Below are 21,984 nucleotides of genomic sequence, written 5' to 3'. Positions count from 1 at the left end.
TTTGCCCTCCTATGCTGAGCCATTCGCTTTGAGAGCAGTTGCTTTGTCTCACCAATGTAAAGGTCTGTGCACTCCTCGCTACACTGGACTGCGTATACAACATTGCTTTGTTTTTCCTTTGGTGTTGGATCCTTTGGGTGTACAAGTTTTTTGTCTCAGTGTGTTGCTAGGTTTGAAAAACACAGGGTTTTTTCAAACCTAGCAACACACTGAGTTACAAAGTGCCATTGTGATTGGATTAGTGGAAGAGTATATATGCTGAGGACATGGGCGTCCACAGAAGGGGGCAAGAGGGGGCACTTGCCCCCCCCTGGAAAAGTAGCAAAAAAAACCTTACTTTCTGCACTGTCTCCTCAAGCCCGTTTTTGCTGTGCTCCGATTGGATCTTTCTTCTTGTGGATTCTCCAATCAGAGCACAGCTTCCTTGACAGACAGTAAAATTGACCAATCAGAGCACAGATGCACACAGGGATCGGGAGATTTTGCAAACTGGAAACAAATGAAGACTGAAAAGAAGAATCTGCAGCTGTAACTTTACCTGAGAACCAACTCTCAACTTTTGCTGCAGATTTCATCCCACAGGCACTATACACAGGTACTATACACAGGCACTATACACAGGTACTATACACAGGCACTATACACAGGCACTATACCCAGGCACTATACCCAGGTACTATACCCAGGCACTATACCCAGGCACTATACCCAGGCACTATACCCAGGCACTATACGCAGGCACTATACGCAGGCACTATACGCAGGCACTATACGCAGGCACTATACCCAGGCACTATACCCAGGCACTATACCCAGGCACTATACCCAGGCACTATACCCAGGCACTATACCCAGGCACTATACCCAGGCACTATACCCAGGCACTATACCCAGGCACTATAAACAGGTACTATACCCAGGTACTATACACAGGCACTATACACAGGTACTATACCCAGGTACTATACCCAGGCACTATACACAGGCACTATACACAGGTACTATACCCAGGTACTATACCCAGGTACTATACCCAGGTACTATACCCAGGTACTATACCCAGGCACTATACCCAGGCACTATAAACAGGTACTATACCCAGGTACTATACACAGGCACTATACACAGGTACTATACCCAGGTACTATACACAGGCACTATAAACAGGCACTATACCCAGGTACTATACACAGGCACTATACACAGGTACTATACCCAGGTACTATACCCAGGTACTATACACAGGCACTATACCCAGGTACTATACCCAGGTACTATACACAGGCACTATACACAGGTACTATACCCAGGTACTATACACAGGCCTCTGTTCTGCCTCTATACAGATTTCAAATGGGGGCCAAAAATATTGCTCTGTGAGGCTACAATTTTATTATTATTATAATTTTGTATTACTTATTTTTCCAAGTAGGCCCCTTAACTATTCATATTCCTATCTCTTGTTTAAACCACTACCTGGTTGCTAGGGTAAATAAGACCCTAGCAACCAGATAGCTGCTGAAATACCAAATGGAGAGCTGCTGAACAAAAAGCTAAATAACTGAAAAACCATTAAAAATAAAAGTGAATTTGAATGCGAACTAGCCCTGATCACAAACACAAATGTTTGCAGATCCCCTCACAGAAATGCGCGTATAAATACTTTAACATACTAAACATTTTAGGGTAAAAACAAAAAAGCCCCCCCCGCACTTTTGTACAGTATCCCTGGGAGTCAGTGGGAACGGCAAGAGGTAGTTGGGAGGTTAACTTTATACGCCAGCAGCGAATCCACTAAGTGTCACATTAGCTGTAGGTCAGTCTGTGTATGGGCCATCTTTAGCCTCCCCTAGTATCATCCTGCAAAAAAAAAAAAATATATATATATATATATTTGTCTGTTGCAGGATGATACTAGCTTACTTGCCCCCCCTTGGAAAATTTTCTGCGGACGCCCATGGCTGAGGACTTCCCATACCAGTCAGTTGAACTGAAGAAGCTGCTCGGATGAGTATGAAACGTCTTCAATGATTACCAAACAAGTCCAGTTGCTTTAAATTTATTTATACTAGATATACCATGACCTGGATGAATGAAAATCTTCATAGACAGTAATCAGGTCACTATCAACACTATAAAGTGCACTGTGTGTTTTAGCGACATTACAAGCTCAGATAAACTATGTTCTATTAATATTCAATATACCAGCAAATAGAAACTGTTGATATATTAGTTAATGGTTGCATTAACTTTTGCATTTAATTAGTTACGATCCTGTTTAACTATTTAAACATCAGCATTTTTTAGTTTGCTTAAATTCCCATGCAATGCATTTGCGGAATACTGCAAGAAGGGATAAGTGTTACGGATTAGTGTTGAGATGTTCCATTACGGCATCACACTGCAAGAGTGACTTTCTTTTACTATAGCTGATTGCTTAACCAATAGATGGCCTGGGGGCCAACATATGAAGGGGCTAACAAACTTGTAAGAAGAGAACCACATTAAAGAGATACTGACACCAGAAAGCAAATCTTTTTTTTTTTTCCATCTATCATAACATTGTCTTTGCAAGAACTTTTTTGCCATAAAAATATTTGCCTGATGCGTTTACATTACCTGTCTGATCCCCTGTGTTCCTCTATGAGGGGGCGGCCATACTTGCATTAGAAGCTATAGGTTGGGAAGGGACAGTCAGGTTGGCAAAACAGCCAGGTTTAGGAACTTCAAGTAACAATTACTTACAAAACCAAACCTGTCAGCGAAAAAAGGTAGCTTTTTAAGTATATTCATATTTTGAAAAGTAGTTTTTTCGTGTCAGTATCACTTTAATGTGCAGATGAAGTCCTTGATGGACGGTAAAATCATCCTGCCCGATACATACATGTTCTCTATGTGTTTACTAATATCTTAAACAGGAGGAACTTTTGGTAAAGCATCATATCGGGAAAATGTTTGGTAGGACTTTGCAAAAGGTGCTAATGCCCTTTAAAGGAATAGTTTAAAATTGAAACTGGGTAAAACAGATAGACTGGGCGAAATAAAAAATGTCTTCAATATAGCTAGTTAGCCAAAAATGTAATCTATAAAGGCTGGAATGGGTAGATGTCTAACATAAAAGCCAGAACACTACTTCCTGCTTTACAGCTCTCTAAGCTCACCAATAAGTGACTTGAGGGAGGGGTGGGGGCATATGGGACATAACTGTTCAGTTAGTTTGCTTTTGAATCTGACCTGCATGCTCACAATCTAACTGAACATTTATGTCTCATGTGGCAGCCCTTAAAGTCACTGACTAACAAAAAGGTTAGAAAGCAGGAAGAAGTGTTCTGGCTATTATGTTAGACATCTGCTCACTCCAGCCTTTATAGATTACATTTTGCCTAACTAACTATATTACACATACTTTCTATTTTGCACAGTCTATCCATTTACCCAGTTTCATTTTACACTAAACTATTCCTTTAAAGCTAAATAAATAGAAAAAACACAATCTATACATATGATTTACTTATACTTTAAAATCTTGTTCAGTTAAAACCAACATGTAAAAGCAAATAGAAACAGAAACAATGTGGGCTAAATGCTTGAAATGATTGATCTGAATAAACAAAAGCATGAGTTGGTCCAGCACATTCTATTCCTGCTGTAAAATTCCTTTGACACAAATGGCTAGGGAAAAACAGTAGCCTTTTTTGACAGCATGCCACTATTTTGTGTAACAAATACAATAAAAGACAAACTGACTTTGTAAAAAACAGGAGCATTACCTATGGTATTACCTATTGTTTAAATGTAATGCAATAGATGCAACTGTGCATGTGCATTATTGCAAGGAGGATGCAGTTGCATCAAATATTTTAAAAGTCTGTCTGGCATTATATTTGGTGTTTGGCATGTAAATGGTGCCTGTGCCTTATACTTTAGGTATAGTGTGCTGCTTCACCTGCATTTACAGGCACAGCAGCACATAATCTGGAATAGAAGTCAGGAATCTTCTGAGGAAGTGGCATGTAGCCACGAAACTCGTTAAGTCGTGCTCTCTGTCATGATTTTAAAGATACAAATAAAGGAGTGCTTTTACTGAGAGACAAGCCAATGCTTCGCTTCCATTTCTACTTATTTCTATAGAAGTCAGGAAGGTCTGAGTAGCGCTGAGCACAACTATACAGAAATGCAGGGAGTGCATTTTGTCAAAAGCAGCTTCAGTGAAAGTGGTTTTACGCAAAACTCACTGTAAGGAAATTGCAGGGGCAGCAAGTGCACTTGCAGATGTGAATGAGCCCTGTTATTTCACAGACTGGATTTTATCCAGCACAACATAATATATGGGAAACGAAACCAAACTGTAGCGCAAGAAACATACTTGATTAAGCTCTGAATCATCAAGCCACTCAGGGAGCTTAGCAGTTTGACTAAGAGCCTGGAACAATGTAGCCCTCAAGGCACAGTAGTTATCTCCCCTCACCCTCCTTATGGAACCAAAGGAATGAGACACTTGTTCATAGCCCTAGGAAATAAACACAAAACATATAGTTAGGCACCATGTCCTATTTACATTTAGAAAGGCACATCTATACTGCCCACCATACCATCTCTCTCCCAGCAGGACACTTAAAAAGAAAATCTAATTCTTATAGGCCTTTTTGTAAATTTTGTAAATGAGGCCACAAAGTACTTTTACTGTACCTCAGTCTTTCTCTCTTTTTTCATATACTGGTGTCATGTTTTCTCCAATGCCTACCTTCTCAATCTGTTCTCTCCCAAATGAAGCACAAAAATGGGGCAAGGGGATTCCTATATCCCACCTCTTCTGTATGCCTTAAGGGCAGGTGCATGAAGCGCAACATACATAAACAGGTGCAGCACTTGAGCACCAGCTTTGTGATAAATGAACCTTTTACTTATAGCCAGAAAAAATTGGCTAAATGCCAAACCAAACACAAACCCTAACTTGCTACTACCTTTTTCTAGGCTTCTCTCCAAGTCGGTCAAGATGTAGATAGCTTTCCCATTATCTCTGGTTATTCTTCTAGGAATGTATGCACTTACATTCTTCTGATTTGTTGTAAGTTTATTAGTAATGGATTCCTTATTCTGTTTCCCTCCTCTTACTTTTCACTTGGCTCCAAAAACCTGTTACCCAAATTAACCTTTCCTTAAACTTTTACAATTGTTGATTTGTGTATTCTTTTGTGCTTCTTCTAGTATAGGGTTACTCTAAAGAACAATTATTATTTTAGAACATTTTTAGCCTTCTAGCCAGGATCATTGGACAAATGTCAAATACACAACTATTTTTTCCTATCCTCCTTACATTCTCAGCCTGTGGGTTGGAAAGGATTGAAGCATTTATTAACCTAATGCTAATCATTTAGTTGCAACCTTATAGGCTTTTAGTTGCAACCTTATAGGCTTTCTAAGAAAATAGATGCAACAAAAGCAAAAAGTACTTTCCATCTACTGCATATGAAAATCTATTCTCCAAATACCTTTTTCATTATCTGTGCAACTGTTGTCTTGCCGCGCCATTCTTTTTTACAGTACTCCACAATGTCCATCTCTGGCCCCACTCCAAGTTTATGATCACCTAAAAAAGGTAAATTGTGTTTAACAGATAACAATGGCATCCATTTTTATACTTAACAAGATAAAAAAAAGTATTATTTCAGTAGGGTTTTGAATAAAAAGGTAGGTATCTGCATTCAATAAACAGAGGAATCTTGGTCTATATTTTGTGTATCTGTCTTTTTACCCACTTTTGGTTATTTTTGTTAATAGACCACATCCGTAAAGGTGACCATACACAAGATTCGCTCATTTGACGAGGTTTTGAATTTGTGTGTGCTCTGATGCCCATATTATTTTCATTTAACATAAAAAGTACTAAGACTAGTGCCACATAGGGATATGCTTCTACACTTTCAAACACAGCTGAGCCGATAATAGTAAAAGAAAAGACTCCATACAACCTTCAGAGATTATTAGGAACTTTTACCGCAAGACATAAACCGTACGTAAACAAATAAAAATGCCATGGTGAAATAAATGAATTTGTATAGTTGTACTTCTATACACATACAGGTATAGATCTAAGCAGTAGTTGTGGAAGCAAAGCTTACCCGTTGTACAGGTTTGGTCCAGGTGCTCATGCCCCAGACCCTCAGCATAAGGGAGCCATATAGGAAGCAGATAGATGAGAAAGGCAGGCACTCCGGAAATCCCTATAAATAGAATGAAGCTCAAATATTGAGTAAGATCAAAGGTACTTTATTAAATAATACACATATATGCTATGAGGCCTTATAGCATATATGTGTATTATTTAATAAAGTACCTTTGATCTTACACAATATTTGAGCTTCATTCTACTTATATGGATTTAAGGAGTGCCTGCCTTTCTCATCTATCTGCTTCCTAGTTGTACTTCTAACCTTCCTAGAAAGACCCTTATACAGTGTTCAAAAATAAAAAAAAGTACAGCTCAAAAAGTTTCTATTTCTAAATAAGCCAAGGTTGAACCCTCCACTGAAAATAATTTGTTGTATAATTGTATTTAGTGAAAGAATGGTTCTTTTCCTGCTCTGTGACATAATAAAAGTGATGGGAATACTACTTTATTTCTCGGATTGATGTCTAATAGATCTGCCACATGCGGAACAGCTAGTCAGTAAATAATTTTTGTAGTGAATAATTTTCTAGGTTACATACCCTTTTATGTTGAAAAACATTAAAAAGCTATTGAGGAGAGCAGTGGCATATGTATGATGCACTGAACCATATCCCCTGGTATCAGGACTGCATTCTGCTATGCTGCACTGGCTGCCTGTCAACAGGTACACAGTTAATTGGGATGTTTACATTTCAGCAGAAACACTTACTTTTGCATATTATATTATATTAGCAGCTAACTGTACTATTCACTTCTGTACCATATAATACATTTTACAAAGGTAGACAAGCAAAGCAGCAATTGCCTTCAGACATTCAGTTTTCATTATAAAGTTTCTGTTAGTGGAGGTAGAGGCAGGGCTACCATCCTGCAACAAGGCAAGAAACATGGTTGCCTCAGAGTCCACCTCCTGTCATATCTTTTTTCTGATTGGTTGATTGTCGAATGAATTGCTACTGTTCCATGCGCAACTGATAAAGTTAGAGTGCACTGAAACAAGCGCTATATAGAAAGAGATAATTATGGGGCCTATTTATTATGCTGTGTAAAATGAAATTTGGAAAAAGTTGTGTAAAATAAATGGAGAAGTTTGCCGTCCGAACACCAGATTTGACGCTGTTAACTTACTTAAGTTCCGGCAGGAGAAAAAACTGAAAAAAATGTTGCCGATTTGACACCATTTTTTATGCGCTGCCTGGCAAAGTGTGGCAAATTTTGTTACTATTTTTTACACAGCATAATAAATCTGCCCCAAAGCCTGCTGATAACATAACAAACAACAATGTGATTGGCGCATGCTCTTCTGCTCACAGTAGTGCATGACATATTAGACAGCTGCCAACAATTAAGGGGTGGGTAACACCCTCTTTTAGTAGCTGCTCATACTGTACCTGTATTAGCAGCCATCAAGTTTTAGAATTGCATATCTTTAAAGGGGTGGTTCATACTTTTAGTATATTATAGAATGGCTAGTTCTTAGCAACTTTTCAATTGGTCTTTATTTTTTATAGTTTTTGAATTATTTGCCTTCCTCTTCTGATTCTTTCCAGCTTTCAAATAGAGGTCACTGACAGCTGTCGAATAACTATTTTTCTTTTCTGCTCCAGTTTTGTTGTTATTGTTACTTTTTATTGCTTATCTTTATATATTATATTTAGGCCAACTCCTATTTATATTCCAATCTCTCATTTACCCCACTGTCTGGTTGCTAGGGTAATTTAGACTCTAGCAACCAGGCAACTGCTAAAATTCCAAACTGGAGAGCTGATAAACAAAAACCACAAATAAAAAATTAAGATGAATTGCATATTGTCTAAGAATAGTTACATAAGGTTGAATAAAAAACAGAGTCCATCAAGTTCAACCCGTCCAAGTAAACTCAGCACACAAAAACCTATACTGACCTGTCTATACACTCATATACATAAACCATATATACTAACATCAATACTTACTGTAGATTTAAGTATCACAATAGCCTTAGTTACTCTGCTTGTTCAAGAACCCATCCAAGCCCCTCTTAAAGGCATTAACAGAATCTGCTATTACAACAACAGTCGGAAGGGCATTCCACACAACCTTACTGCCCTCACTGTGAAAAAACACCTACATTGCTTCAAATGAATGTTCAGTTCCTCTCATCTAAAGGGGTGGCCTCTGGTACGCTGATCTTTTCTATGGGAAAAAAGAACATCCCCTATCTGTCTATAATTCCCTCTAATGTACTTGTGCAGAGTAATCATGTCCCCTCACAAGCACCTTTTTTCCAGAGAAAACAACCCCAACCATGAAAGTCTAACCTCATAGTTTAAATCTTCCATCCCCTTTCCAAGTTTAGTTGCATGTCTCTTCACTCTCTCCAGCTCATTAATAGCCTTCTTAAGGACTGGAGCCCAAAACTGCACTGTATACTCAAGGTGAGGCCTTACCAGAGACCTATAAAGAGGCAAAATTCTGTTTTCATCCCTTGAGTCAATGCCCTTTTTTATACAAGACAGCACTTTATTTGCTTTAGTAGCCACAGAATGACACTGCCTGGAATTGGACAACTTATTATCTACAAAAATCCCCAGATTCTTCTCCATTAAGGATACCCCCAACACACTACCATTTAGTATATAGCTTGCTTTTATATTATTTCTACCAACGTGCATAACTTTGCACTTGTCAACATTGAACCTCTTTTTGCATTTTGCTGCCCAGTTTTCCAATTTTATCAAATCGCTCTGCAATGTGGCAGCATCCTGCATTGAACTTATAGTTTTACACAATTTAGTATCGTCAGCAAAAATAGAAATAGTACTTTCTATGCCCACCTCCAAGACATTAATAAACAAGTTAAAATGCAAAGGACCAAGGACAGACCCCTGCGGTACTCCACTAACAACGGCAAATTAGAAAATGTTCCATTTACCACCACTCTGTAATCTATCCTTCAGCCAGTTCTCTATACAATTACAAATATTATGTTCTAGGCCAATATTCCTCAATTTTTATTTTCCAAAAGTTTTCCTACTACTGATATCAGACTAACAGGCCTATAGTTTTTACGCTGAAATTGGGATTCCTTTTTAAATAACAGCACCACATTAGCCATTCGCCAGTCCCTCAGCTCCATGCCAGAACTCAATGAATCTTGAAAAATTAAGTGAAGAGGTTTGGCAATCACAGCACTAAGCTTGTTTAATACCCTGTATGAATAGCATCCGGTCGTGGACCTTTGTTTACCTTTACATGTCCAAGTTTCTTTTGAATTTCCTCCTGAGTGACCCATGTGTCAGTAGTTATATTACTAGAATTGGGACTATTAAAAGGGAAACATTGATTAGCTGGCTCCTCAGTTGTACACACAGATGAAAAATAAGAATTCAAATTTTCTGCTTTTTCCCTGTTCTCTTAAACCAACTGACCCCCTGTGATAATAAGGGTCCAACCCCTTCTTGCTTCACCTTTTTACTATTTACACATTTAAAAAATAATTTTGGATTCAAGTTGTCAAATAAGCATATTTCTGACTTTGCCACCCCATTACTCCAGTCAATTAAAGTCCCCCTCCTCCATTTGCAATAGTAGCTGGGCCTCATCCTCCTTACTTATACAAGGTGGTTTATAGCATACACCAATGATAATTTTATTTGTAACCTTGTAACCAAAGGGATTCCACACTGTCCCTGGTAATTTCTTTAGCACATGGCTTTAAATCTGACTTTACATAAAGACAAACCCCTCCACCATTTCTAAACCCACTGTCCCTCCTAAAAAGGGTGTAACCATTTAAATTCACAGCCCAGTTGCATGTTTTATCCCACCAGGTCTCAGTGATACCAATTAAAGGGGACCTGTCACCTTAAGAATTAATTCCAAATTGTTTTCTATTTTGTTTGTCAACCAAAATAAACTTTACTTACACAGTATAAATTATTTTAATCTTATTTCCTTCACCACTGGAATTCATCATTGCAGAAAACAGGCAGGCGCCATTTTGTGGACATTGTTATTAAGGCAAGCTGTGCATCCTGCCAAAATCTTACTGTGCCAGTATGGGGGACCTGATGCCCATATCCATGCACTGGCTACACAGTTACATGGTGAGGAGGGAGGGGGAATGTGAGGAGTGCAGCAACATCTAAGAAGTTCTGAATTGAAAGTGAAAGTAACTCTCTGCCCCACCCCTATGCCTAAGGCATAGAGGCGGGGCAGGCAATATATGATTGACAGCTGGGATTTTTAAATGCTTTTATTATGGGTATGGATGTGTTAATGAACACATGGGTTTCTTGTTTAATTTGAAAATGGCTTTTATTATACAGCTTTTTATGTCTGGGTGACAGGTCCACTTTAAATCATAATTTTCAGTACATGCAATAGACTCCAGCTCTCCTAATTTACCTGACAAGCTCAGTGCATTAGCCAGCATGCAGCGGAGATTACTACTTTTCCCTCTGATATTTACATTTAGTAAGGGAGAGTTAGATCTAAGGTTTATTATTGACGGGTGAATTCTAATGATTAGAAACAAGAAGCTGTCTGTGGTAATTTCCAACCATTTAACTCGAACCCTCACCAGAGAAAATGTTTCAAGAATTGTACATGTGGGGTTTATTTCAGCAATTACTATACTGTACTTTCTCTGTCTATTGCAATGGAGCCTATCCCTCTCCCTATCACCTTTTCTAATGTTGTTATGTCTGGTTTCTCTTCCATTCCTTTCAATTGTTACATTCTTTAATTCTTCAGTTTGCTTGCTTTTTCAGTTTTTTCATTTTGAATGCAACAGATAACATGTTATTGTCCATGCAACATTCTACTTGTGTTATGAGCGGCAGTAAATCTTTCCATTGCAGTTTGTTTTATGTCATAATATATATTTTATTTTTGCATTCAAAATCTGTTAGGGACTCTTTTGCCCTCTACCTACCTACTTATTGCCATGTTTGCCTGCACTTGTATATGTATTATCATTATAAATGATTAACACATATTTACAAAGCATCAACATATTCCACAGTGCTGTACAATAAATGGGTGTACAGACTGAACATACAGATTATCATACAAAAAAAATAGAGGACCCTGCCCAAACAGCTTATAATCTAGTTATATATGTGTGTAGTTGCATCCTGTGTTGCAATTGTATACTTAATGAAAGGAGGTATATGATTTGCTTTAGTTATTAGATAAGGACTGCATTTATTTCATTGCAGTCTCGCCTAATTATTCTCTCTGTAAGTGGGCGCTACCAAACAGACAGTACCATCCATCAAGACTTAAAGCTGAAATATTATAACTTGTTGCAATCATAAATAAATTGCTCTGCGTCATTCATACTATAGTATATATAAAACATCTAGGCTAATAAATTGCATTACTATGAAGAACATGCTAAACATTGAATTTATTATTGCTGTACGGTTTTTACCTGCAACAATCCTTTCAGTAGCAGCAGGCACTATCTTACTCTTATCTTTTTCAATTTCCTCTTCATCTCGATAAAGATCTTCTTCACTGTATGCAAACAAACTCTGTTACAACTCAAGCAGATGAAAATATTAAACATTCCTTGTCAATCCAAAGATACTTGATAGGTCCCTCCTCTAGGCTGACAAAGGCAAAATTAAATATTAAAAATATATGATGACTCCTATAAGAAGACATCATATAAGAAGATAATTAAAAACCTGTAAAAAGGTTAAAAAAAATATTATAATAATATCAGAAAACCCATAATCACAGTCACAATCAGTCACACAATTAATCTCGAGAACTATAACTTCATATTTATTGATTAGTGATGTGTTCCTATACCATGTATGTAAATAAAAGGCACTAAATTTGCCCAGGTGCAGTAACTTATAGCAACTAATAAGTTGCTTGCTTTTAATCAGTTGATCAGTAAATGCTATCTTCTGATTGTTTGCTATGGGTTACTGCTCCTGGGCAAACTTGGTACCTTTTATTACATAACCCCCTGTATAAACACCAAAATAAATGTATTAATCCATGCAGCCTAGAAATAAAAGGCATATGTATAATTATATATATTTTCTTTTTTTTCTTCTTTTTAAGCACTTTATAGTTTTTTTTAATCAAATTGGAGATCCAGTTGTTGCATTGTTCATGCATGATGTGAGCGTTCTACTTTTACTACTTACATTTAAAAATAAGTCCCAGCTTTAGTAAGAGTGATTACAAAATTATCAAAATAAAAACCTATTACAAGTTCAAGCAATGTTACATGATCAAAACTCTGTTACATAAATACTTACTTGTCCAAAGATGAAGTAATTTGCTTTTCTAATTGTGACGCAACCAATTGCTCTTTTCCATTCTTTGTCTCAGTACCAGTACAATCTTCGGCGTCTATTTGTGCATCACTAGATGGGTACTTCATATCATTATCCACAGCATTAGCTCCTGTAGAGTCATCAGCCTTACATGGGTGTTGAATCAGGTCATTCTGTAACTTGACTGAAGGTATTAGGTCCAGACTTGTGGATTTAGCATGTGCAATTAAAACTTGATTTTCGCTAAATCTGGAATGGGAAAAAAAAGGTTTGACATTGTAAGACTGTGAAAAATAATAAAAAAAAGACCCCTAGAAAACATGCTGAAAACAAAAATATTTGATGGCGGTCAGAGCATACCAATTATACCAGTAAATGACACAGTATAATCAATTCAATACAGACAGAGCTCTCGTATTACTCAATGGGAGCTGGGAGTTAATAAAGCTGCATGTCCCATACAGGAGGGGCTGCCGGAAGGTGGTTATGTTTTCAAATGAGTTTGGTGTTGAGGTAGTTGTAACCCCAGGCCAATACTGAAATACATGTCAACATTTTATAATGTATAGCTAACAGGAGATAGAAGAAAAGAAAAAGGAACAAGGAGATAACACAGGAATTGGGATGGAGAGGGAATCTGATAATAGGTACTTATGCACACAGGCTACGAGACAGGTATTAGGAGAGTTGCCTCACTTATTGGAATACATTGGGAGCACAAGTTTAGTTAGTATTTCGGTTTATCTCTGCATGGAATACATAGACATTTTAGAGTACAATACACATCTAAGCATTTAGTCAAGGAAGCCCCTTCTTGCATAAGTTAACTTTTATAGCGGGATAACTTGGTTAACCTGATTTTGCCATAGTGTCAGTAATGATGGTTTGCAGGCTTTCCAGTGCATGACAATGCATTTCTTAGCAATTGTGAGAAATATAACAAAAGAATTCTCGTAGCTCTGATGATAGTTTATAACTGAGTAACATTACCAGCGGGTCGGGTTGTATATGCACCCCTGTAATATTTGTAAGATATTTAGTAATGGATAACCAGAATTAACGTATCGTCGGCGTATTATTCTGAATTTGCACAAGAGTTGTGGGGTGAGGTATAGTCTATGTAAAAATCTAAATTGAATCCGTTTATCTCTACCCCCGACCTATTGTTCGAATTGAGAATCCATCTAGTCATCTGCCTGGGTGGTCCTGTGACCAACTTCTGAAAAGTGTAAGGTACAGGGGAAGAGCTGGCTACAATCAATTGGGTATAACATTTTGACAGGGGTGTAGTAAGCAGTGGATTATGTGCTTCAACCTCTAGGTGACTGGGTGCTGTATCTATTACATGTCCCTGAGCCTGTGAGGTTGGTGCATGTCACAGTTGGAAGAAAATGAATAACATGTTGTTAGGCAGTTGGAACTTCTCTTTTAAGCCTTGAAAGTCAGATATTGAATTGCCCACACAAACATCCTTAATGTATTTGATGTTGTACCTGGCCCAGAGTTGGGGGTCCAGGACTGCTTCAGGCTGCTTCCAAATCTGAGGTTGGGTTTGCCAGATAAAAAAAAGCTGTCCTCTGCAAAGAGTGATAACCTCTCTGTTTGGGGGCTTAGTTTGAGGCCTATTATTTGGTGCCCCAAGAGAGAGAGAATTATGGCAATAAGATGAAGATAGTTCTGGCACAGGCCTGTGGTGCTCTATACAGGACTTTTGTCCAAAGTCTTCTCATTGTCAAGAGCGGCTATTTATTTCTTCTGAGTTATCATGTGTAATGATAATAGTTTTGAATAGACGTCTTAGATTTAGGTCTGTTGATCTACAGGGGAAAAACCCAGGTTTTGGCAATAATGGTCTGTATGATGAGCATAGTGCAGGATCTTTCCCAAGTTTTAATAAAATAATTACTAACGATTTGTTAGCAAATAGGGGCAAAGGGGTTCCCTTGCTGATTGCATTAAATAGCTAACCAGAGAGCTAAAATAAGGCTGTATTTTTTGTACGATTCCACTAGAAGACCAAACCTGAGGTTTTCCTGATGGGCAGGGCCTGGGCCAGGCTTAAGATTGGGGAGTCTAATTCATGACTGAGACTTCAAGTCATGGCATAGGTATAGTTCAGACAGTCCTGTATCGCTTCTATGTCTAAAGTGAGTTTTGTATGATACAGTCCATAGTAGAACTTAAAGAAGGCTTCATTAATTTACCCTGGGTGTGCTAGGATGTGCCCTTTGTCATCCAGTATTCCTGGTATTGTAGTGGACTTCGAGGGGTCTCTAGCCAACAGAGCTAGTAATCTGCCTGATCTGTCTTGGGAGGTTAGCCAAGAAGTGTCATCATTAGGGTTAGTTATATATGAATTCTCACTGTTGGACACTGCTTGAGTAAGGGTGGTTATCTCAGCTGCGTATTGGGTATGAGATGCTTAATGTGGGAAACATATTTCCCTCTAAGAAATGCTTTTAGTGCGTCCCACCCCATGAGGTGCTCAGCTGACTCGGATATGCTATTTTAGGCATTCTAGGTAATGGTCCAGTGAACTAACAGGACATTAAGGCACAGGAGAGAAAATATTACTTGGTAACAACAATCATATGTTCAGTGCTTGTGAGACAGTAGGCACATGCAGGCTGCAGAGAGTCAAATGGTTTTGATTGCTAGCAGGGTGTGGATCTGTGGACTCTAGCTTCCAGCCAAGTGATGACCTCCGAACTCGCTGCTTGGCTGGGGAAAGCATGGCACAGGGCAGGTTGAGCTGCCTCCACGAATTTCTGCCACTATTTGCGCACTTCTATTAAAAAAATCAGGGTAGATGAACACCTTGGCTTTCTGATGGGCTATTTCTTACTTTTTGTGGGCTTCCATCAAGATCTTATTGCAGTCTCTGTAGTTCAGCAGACATGTAATGAGGTGGCTGTGGTGGAGCTCCAGGTGGAGGAGGGCTTGAAGAATACTGTGGGCAGGCTCCACTATAAATGTTGATGAGAAGGTGTCTCTGCCTAGTTTATCCTTAGGACAGTTCTCCAAAAAAGGTCAGGGGAAGTGCCCCCTGATCTTTCTGGCAAGCCCACCAGCCTGATATTGTTTCTATGGAGCCTGTTTTCCATACTGTTGGCATACTGTCAAGTGCATGATTTTTTTTATAGGAGCAGTAGTGTCCTCTAGAGCACTAATGTGTCTCTCTGCCTCTGTAGTGAGTTCTCTTATCTTTTAAGCATCATAGTTGAGCAGAGCAAAGTCAGATTTTAGATCATTAGTTTTGCTAATAGTGATGGCAAGGTTATTATTGATAAGTGACCTAACCTCTGAAAGCTCAAGAGTAGGCTGAGTTGATTCTTGTTCTTGCATATCTGTATCAGGGACACTGTTTGAAGAGAGCACAAAGGATTCCTATGGGGAGGCCAGGAGTGGACTGGAGCAACAGCCATCCTGCATGGATAGGTTTTCAGGGGGTCTCTGGCATTATTTTCCCAGCTTTCAGCTTTTGCTGAAGAACGAATATTTCTGCGATTCCCTGGGTCCATGTTACTTTGGGACCCTTATGGCACATAATTTCTGTGTGCTGAAGGAGTGGTGGCGCCATCTTGGGGGATGGAAGCAGAAGATGCGGCTCCTTGTTTTTGGCCTGGACAGTGGTTTTTTCCCCATAATGCTGCCTATTAATTGAGCAGTTCAGTGCAGGAGTGCACAGCCCTAAGGGTCGAAGACACACAAAGCTACTTAGTTGCAGCTACTTATATAAATTCCAGTAAATACCCTGCAATATACAATACTGAGAACTGCCCCTGCTAAAACACATTTATAAGTAAATGATCAGCATTTTTTATTTCTGTAGCCACAAGTAGCTGCTACTATTAGCTCAGTGTGTCTTCACCCTAAAAAAAAAAAACAAACAAGGATCTCCCTCACTATCCAAACTGGAATACATGGCTGAACACCTGGAAAGTCTTATTTATGACAAACATGCATAATGACCACAAATCCTCTTAGGGTGAAGACACATAGAGCTACTTAGTAGTAGCTACTTATCACAGCTACTAAATGCCTGAAAACACCCAGCTATAGTACAATACTGAGAATTCCCTCTGCTAAAACACGTAGACAATTATCAGTAAATAATCAGCATTGTCTATTTCTGTAGCTGTGACAAGGAGCTACAACTAATAGTTCCATATGTCTTCATCCTTATAGAAAAAAAGTTTTAAATATATTGAATGATCTGGAAGAAGCCAGCTGATTAACCATCTTCTTGCTCCTATATGATTGCTGTGTACTGCCTTAGATAGGAACTCCATCCCATTTTCTATATGTTCTACCCTATTCATCCCTCAAAAAAGTGGATAGGTGCAATACACAAGAAGAAAGGTTAAATTGTTATGTATGAAACAAAAACTAATTGTATCAATTTTCAAGGTATATGAGAGTCATCGATATTTGAAAGTGGAAGACACACACTACCACCAGTATGAAAACATACAGGATTTGTATTTGAATACTTTATAATTTACCCCATCCCTGTACATATTCATGACTGCATACCTTGCATACTGTGGTCTTTACAAGCTATTTTACCCTTTGCCTGAAACACAGTCACACCTGTGGCTGGTATAATAGCAATGACAAACAGGGCCTGAGTTTACAAAACACCTGAAAATACCAATCCATTTCAGATAGTGAGAATCACCACACATGTGTGTAGTCATGTGAAATGCCTTTTAATGTATTTTGCATATTTGCATAAATAAAGTGTTTTATTTGCCACAATTCTCAGTAAATGCAATAGAGAGGAATTTTTGAATGTTTTGTCACCTTGACTAACCACAGGCAACAAAATGACCTATCCATTATTGCCATAAAAGTAATTTATAGCACTCAGAACTGCTGCTTCAGTACAGCACCGCAGTATTAGAAAAACAATGAAATTTGTGTGCATCTGTATTAAGCCCCACCAGGATAGGGGGCCCATTAGCACACTTTCATGTGGGAAAACTTTTGGCAGAAGCATCTTTCAGAGATGGCAGACCCCTTGTTTTAATGAACTGGAAGAGCTCTAGTATATGGTTCTTTTAATCTCTTTTCATTTTTTGTGGCATCCCTATTTTGTCATTTTTCTTCTCCCATGGCTGTTGGTTTATTGCTGCACACCTGGGGATCAAGTCTACTTCAGTAAGCACAGACCATTTCTTTACTGCCTGCCTTACTATGTTGAAATTCATGTGCTTGATGGTTTTTCTTTCACAAATCTGTTGTGGCAGTAGGGCCCCACCAATTAAATTTTGCCCAGGGCCTACTGGTATCTTGAAAGCAGCCCTACTTGGGTTTTAGTAAAAGACTAAAACATTGGAATAATATGGAAGGGACAATGTGTTAAAAAGGAAAAATAATTAAATGGAGTGAGGGAATAAATATAAAATCATCATTATGCTTCAGTATGTACCAACTACAGGCGACAGAGAACAGAAGTGACTTTTTTACCCAATAAATAATCATTTACGGATCTTGTGACTGACCCTGTACTTGGGTATGATTTTCTTCACTTCATTAAAGTTGGGGCCAAAAAGACCTAGCCCTAAAACTTTGATTAAATTACAGAAAAGACTTGTTAAAAAAGGAAAAAGTTTTAAGATGGAAGTTTACTGATTTTTTTTTCTGCTTCCAAGTTCTTTAGTTGTTGCTTTCTATGAATTTTGACAGTAATATCTGGTAATTGGATATGTTCCACATAAAGAGGGCCTGAACAGAAAAACAAAACTCATTCTTAATCTGCTTTCTGGTTTTCTAGGGCCAAGTAGCATTTTAAATTAATTAATTAATTTTCCATCTGTCTTTAAATAAATATTAATTTAAAGGGTGGATGCCTATACAACACCTTTATTGGCTAGATGAACTTTATATAGTCTATAAATGCCCACAGATAACAGAGTGGGGTGGGTTTCTTATAAATATGATGTAATGATCGATCATCCACTGTAGCTATCCAAAATAGTAATACAAAAATATATAGACAAATAAAGGTTTACCGATCTTGGTGATCATTAAGCAGTTTGGACTTCTTACTGTGTTCACACAGGCCACCCATGTCTCTTTCTTCATCAACTGCTGATGACCAATCGCCTGATGTCCTTTTTGTAAGTGGTTCCATCTCAGCTGAGCATGTCCTGTCATCACTAGCATATGAATTCTGTGGTAAAATATTCTTTTCTGGTATGTCTGATAGGCCTTCGGGGATATCTCTGCTGTTGTACACAGAAAATTTATATGTACACACTTTTTAAACCAACAAGACTTATGAACTGTAAAAAAAAAATTGCAATGGATAATATTAATGAAATATGCTTAGAAGAATCATCCTAATAAGAAAGACATGAGATGTAAGCCCGTGGATGTAGTGAGTTGTTGATTTTATGTGATAGAAAAGCCCTATCTGTTCTTTCCCTTCCCTTTCCCCCTTTTTCTTTCTGTAACCCTATTCCCTCCTTTTTTCTTTTGCTGAAAAATTAATAAATAAAGATTAAATAAAAAAAAAAAAAAAGACATGGGGCATAATTAATACATTATACAAATCCACAGTGCTTATTTTGCAAGGTGAAGTAGCACAACTCTCCAGATAGCTACAACATAAAATATTGTGGCTTTAGGTTTATATAACACATCAAGTACAACAATACAACCACAGAGAATAAGCACAAAGTAAGGTGCCCCCTGCTTTTAATCTCTAGCTTTCTGAATTAATATGATCAAGAAATGCCTCTGTGATCTGTAATATCCTTATATTTTTTTTAACAGTGAACATATATATGTATTCCCTATATAAACAGTGCTTACTTATGTCATTGGTTATGATGGATATTCATATGGCAATGGAATGCCTCATTGACTTTTCATTAGGGATGGCCAGAATCCAGGGTACTTTTTGGCATGTGGCCTTTTTCAGCAGGATTCTATTTTGGCTGAATCCACGCTCCTGGCCGAACCGAATCAAAGTCCTTAAAATCACATGACTTTTTGCCACATAAACACAGAAGCTGAACATTTTTGCATATGCAAATTAGGATTTGGTTTGGTATTCGGCTGAATCTTTTACAAAGGATTTGGGGTTCTGCCGAATACGAAAATAGCGGATCCGGTGCATCCCTACTTTTCGTATCCTTATATTTCAGTACAGGAGCTACAAAATTCCCTAAATTATTTGTCAGACAGAAAAATTTTATTTGTTTATTATAGTAAATTAGTTTAAGAAAATAATTCTTTAAAGGAAAAGTAACGCTAACATTTTTTAACTAAAAAATCTATTCTACCCTCCCCCAATAATTGCCCTATCCTGAAAACTATTTGTGATTTTGAATGCTTTAGAAGAAAATACCTTGTAAACTTGGCTTCCGGTCATTTGAACAAAGCCGATATGGCCATGCAGGAGAAAGTATTGGGTGAAGAATCAACTATGCGGTGATCGATTGATCGAGCCTAGCCTGACTCCTTCCTATACAGAAGGAAGGCTAGGCTCGATCAGTCGATCGCCGCATAGTGAACGCTTACCCTGAAACTTTCCCGGCATCGCCATATCGCCTTTGTTCAAATGACAGGAAGCCAAGTTTTTTACAGGTATTTTCTTCTAAAGCATTCAAAATAACAAATAGTTTTCAGGATAGGGCAATTATTGGGGGAGGGTAGAATAGATTTTTTAGTTAAAAAATTTTAGCGTTACTTTTCCTTTAAAGAATTATTTTCTTAAACTAATTTACTATAATAAACAAATAACATTTTTCTGCGTTACTTTTCCTTTAAAACACTATGACAAAAGGCAAATACATACCTGCAGCCAGACCTCTCTGTTCTATGATAGACAGACAGCTGTACAGCACAATTCAGAATCTCAGGCTCCAGCTGCTGTGAGCTCTCTATGGAACTGGGCACTTTCACTTTCAAAGAATCATTTCTTTCAGGCTTACAGATGCTGCTGAAAAAAACAATTATATTTACACCAATATTCATTACATGCAGGTATGCCCATTTCCTTCAGCTTCACTTGAGTAAAAAAAAAAAACCTCACATATTCTGGGTGACTAAGAGATTTTTCCTTTCACTTGACAGCAATAATTGCTGAAACTTTGTTAATGCCAACTTTTAATACAAGATGCATTACTTTAATACAAGAACAAAATAAATAAATATATATGTATATATATATATAGCACAATAAGCACATGACACAGTACATATCAGCACCAATTATACAAGATATTCACAGAGATGAACTAATGCACTGGTAGCCAGTATAGGTGGATATGTTTGAACAATCCCACATTGCCTGTCAGCAGCTGTTAAGTGCAGTGTCCCTTCAGCACTACCTAACATTGATACAACATCTTGTTGTATCCAGTAGTCTTCATAAAAACAAGACAATGAAGTTCCTGTTTAACACTGGGGGCCTTTAAAGAACATCTTATGTGCATCAGGAATGAATTAGTATTATGTGGGCAGGGACTGATGTGAATGATATGTAATCTCTGTAATGAGCTACAAGATATGTTAGTGCTGTGTAAATAATGGCTAATTATATGAAAAATAACACTATAAAAGGCTTTGGTAGGAAACAAACAGAAAATGTAACATTTCTGCATGATTACAAGAACCAAAAACATGGTCTAAACTTGCAAACCTATGTTATTAGCTTTGCTGATAACACTTTTAGTATAGCCTGGTTACCAGGACCTGAGGGATCTTATTACAGTAATAATAATACTGAAACAAACTAAAGTAGTGATTATGTTTTATTCCTGTACTTTTATTGTGTCCACTAAAGATTCAGCCTTTGAGTCCAAATACTTTGCTTACAGCACAGAGAGGCCCAAATCTGTCTCATGGAGAGCAAGCAACCCCAATACAGTCACCTCGCCCGTGTACCCTCGATACTATCGCTATAATTTGGGCTGTTAGCTGTAGAATTGCTGAATATCTCCCTGAGGTATCATTATCTAAAGTCTGTCCAACCAAGCACAGATACAGCAAGGAAGAAACCCTTCCCGATACTGTACCTCGCCCGGGAAGCCATACCACACCGAGCCCTATACAGGTCACCTCCCATTGGACAGAACGATACCCATACGAACAGCTGACCTGTCACCATCCAGCTCACAGCGTTGCATACTCGAAATATAGACGGAAACTGGACCGCGTAAGACTTCAATTCCCATGGGCAGCAATTCAATTGCCCAGAACTTTATTTACAGTTAACACATGCAACAGGTTCGTAGATTACGGTTTGTGTGTGACAGAGCCGGAAATACATTCATCCTCCTCCTTCCCACTCACAGTCCTCCATGGTTCCTCTTATGTTGCTGTGCTGAAAGGTTTTACTTGGTGGTACTGTCACAACACGGAGTCTGTTGTTTCCGCCTCATGACGATCTATGAATTACTATACATCATCATTCTAGGAAGTGTGGGTATTGCATGCCACAACGGCGGCGACTGTTATCGTTCCCTCTTATGTAGGCAAAGTGGTGTCGCTGTATGACGTTCTAATGCGGGG

The 21,984-nt window shown here is 38.1% G+C and overlaps 1 protein-coding gene across 8 annotated transcripts in view; it reads right to left on the bottom strand.

Moving 5' to 3' along the window:
* The window catches only part of otulin (OTU deubiquitinase with linear linkage specificity), a 34,127-nt gene extending 12,143 nt beyond the window's left edge, over positions 1–21,984 (bottom strand). Inside the window, exons 1-7 of one of the 8 annotated variants that reach the window (XM_031903956.1) lie at positions 21,489–21,984; positions 20,267–20,407; positions 18,474–18,686; positions 12,439–12,705; positions 11,592–11,677; positions 5,493–5,590; positions 4,367–4,510 (exon numbers count right to left, since the gene is read on the bottom strand). In XM_031903956.1, the coding sequence (XP_031759816.1) occupies positions 4,367–4,510; positions 5,493–5,590; positions 11,592–11,677; positions 12,439–12,705; positions 18,474–18,686; positions 20,267–20,407; positions 21,489–21,580 (1,041 nt within the window). In that variant the 5' untranslated portion in view covers positions 21,581–21,984. Of the gene's footprint in view, positions 1–4,366; positions 4,511–5,492; positions 5,591–11,591; positions 11,678–12,438; positions 12,706–18,473; positions 18,747–20,266; positions 20,411–21,488 lie in introns of all 8 variants that reach the window. The other 7 variants (XM_002933121.5, XM_004915327.4, XM_004915328.4 and 4 more) reach the window with 7 other exon arrangements.

The sequence above is a fragment of the Xenopus tropicalis genome, chromosome 6 (assembly GCF_000004195.4).
Source record: "Xenopus tropicalis strain Nigerian chromosome 6, UCB_Xtro_10.0, whole genome shotgun sequence".
NCBI classification, from domain to species: Eukaryota; Metazoa; Chordata; class Amphibia; order Anura; family Pipidae; genus Xenopus; species Xenopus tropicalis.
The sequence above is the reverse complement of the archived record's forward strand: the minus strand, read 5'-3'. Positions and strand labels throughout refer to the sequence as shown.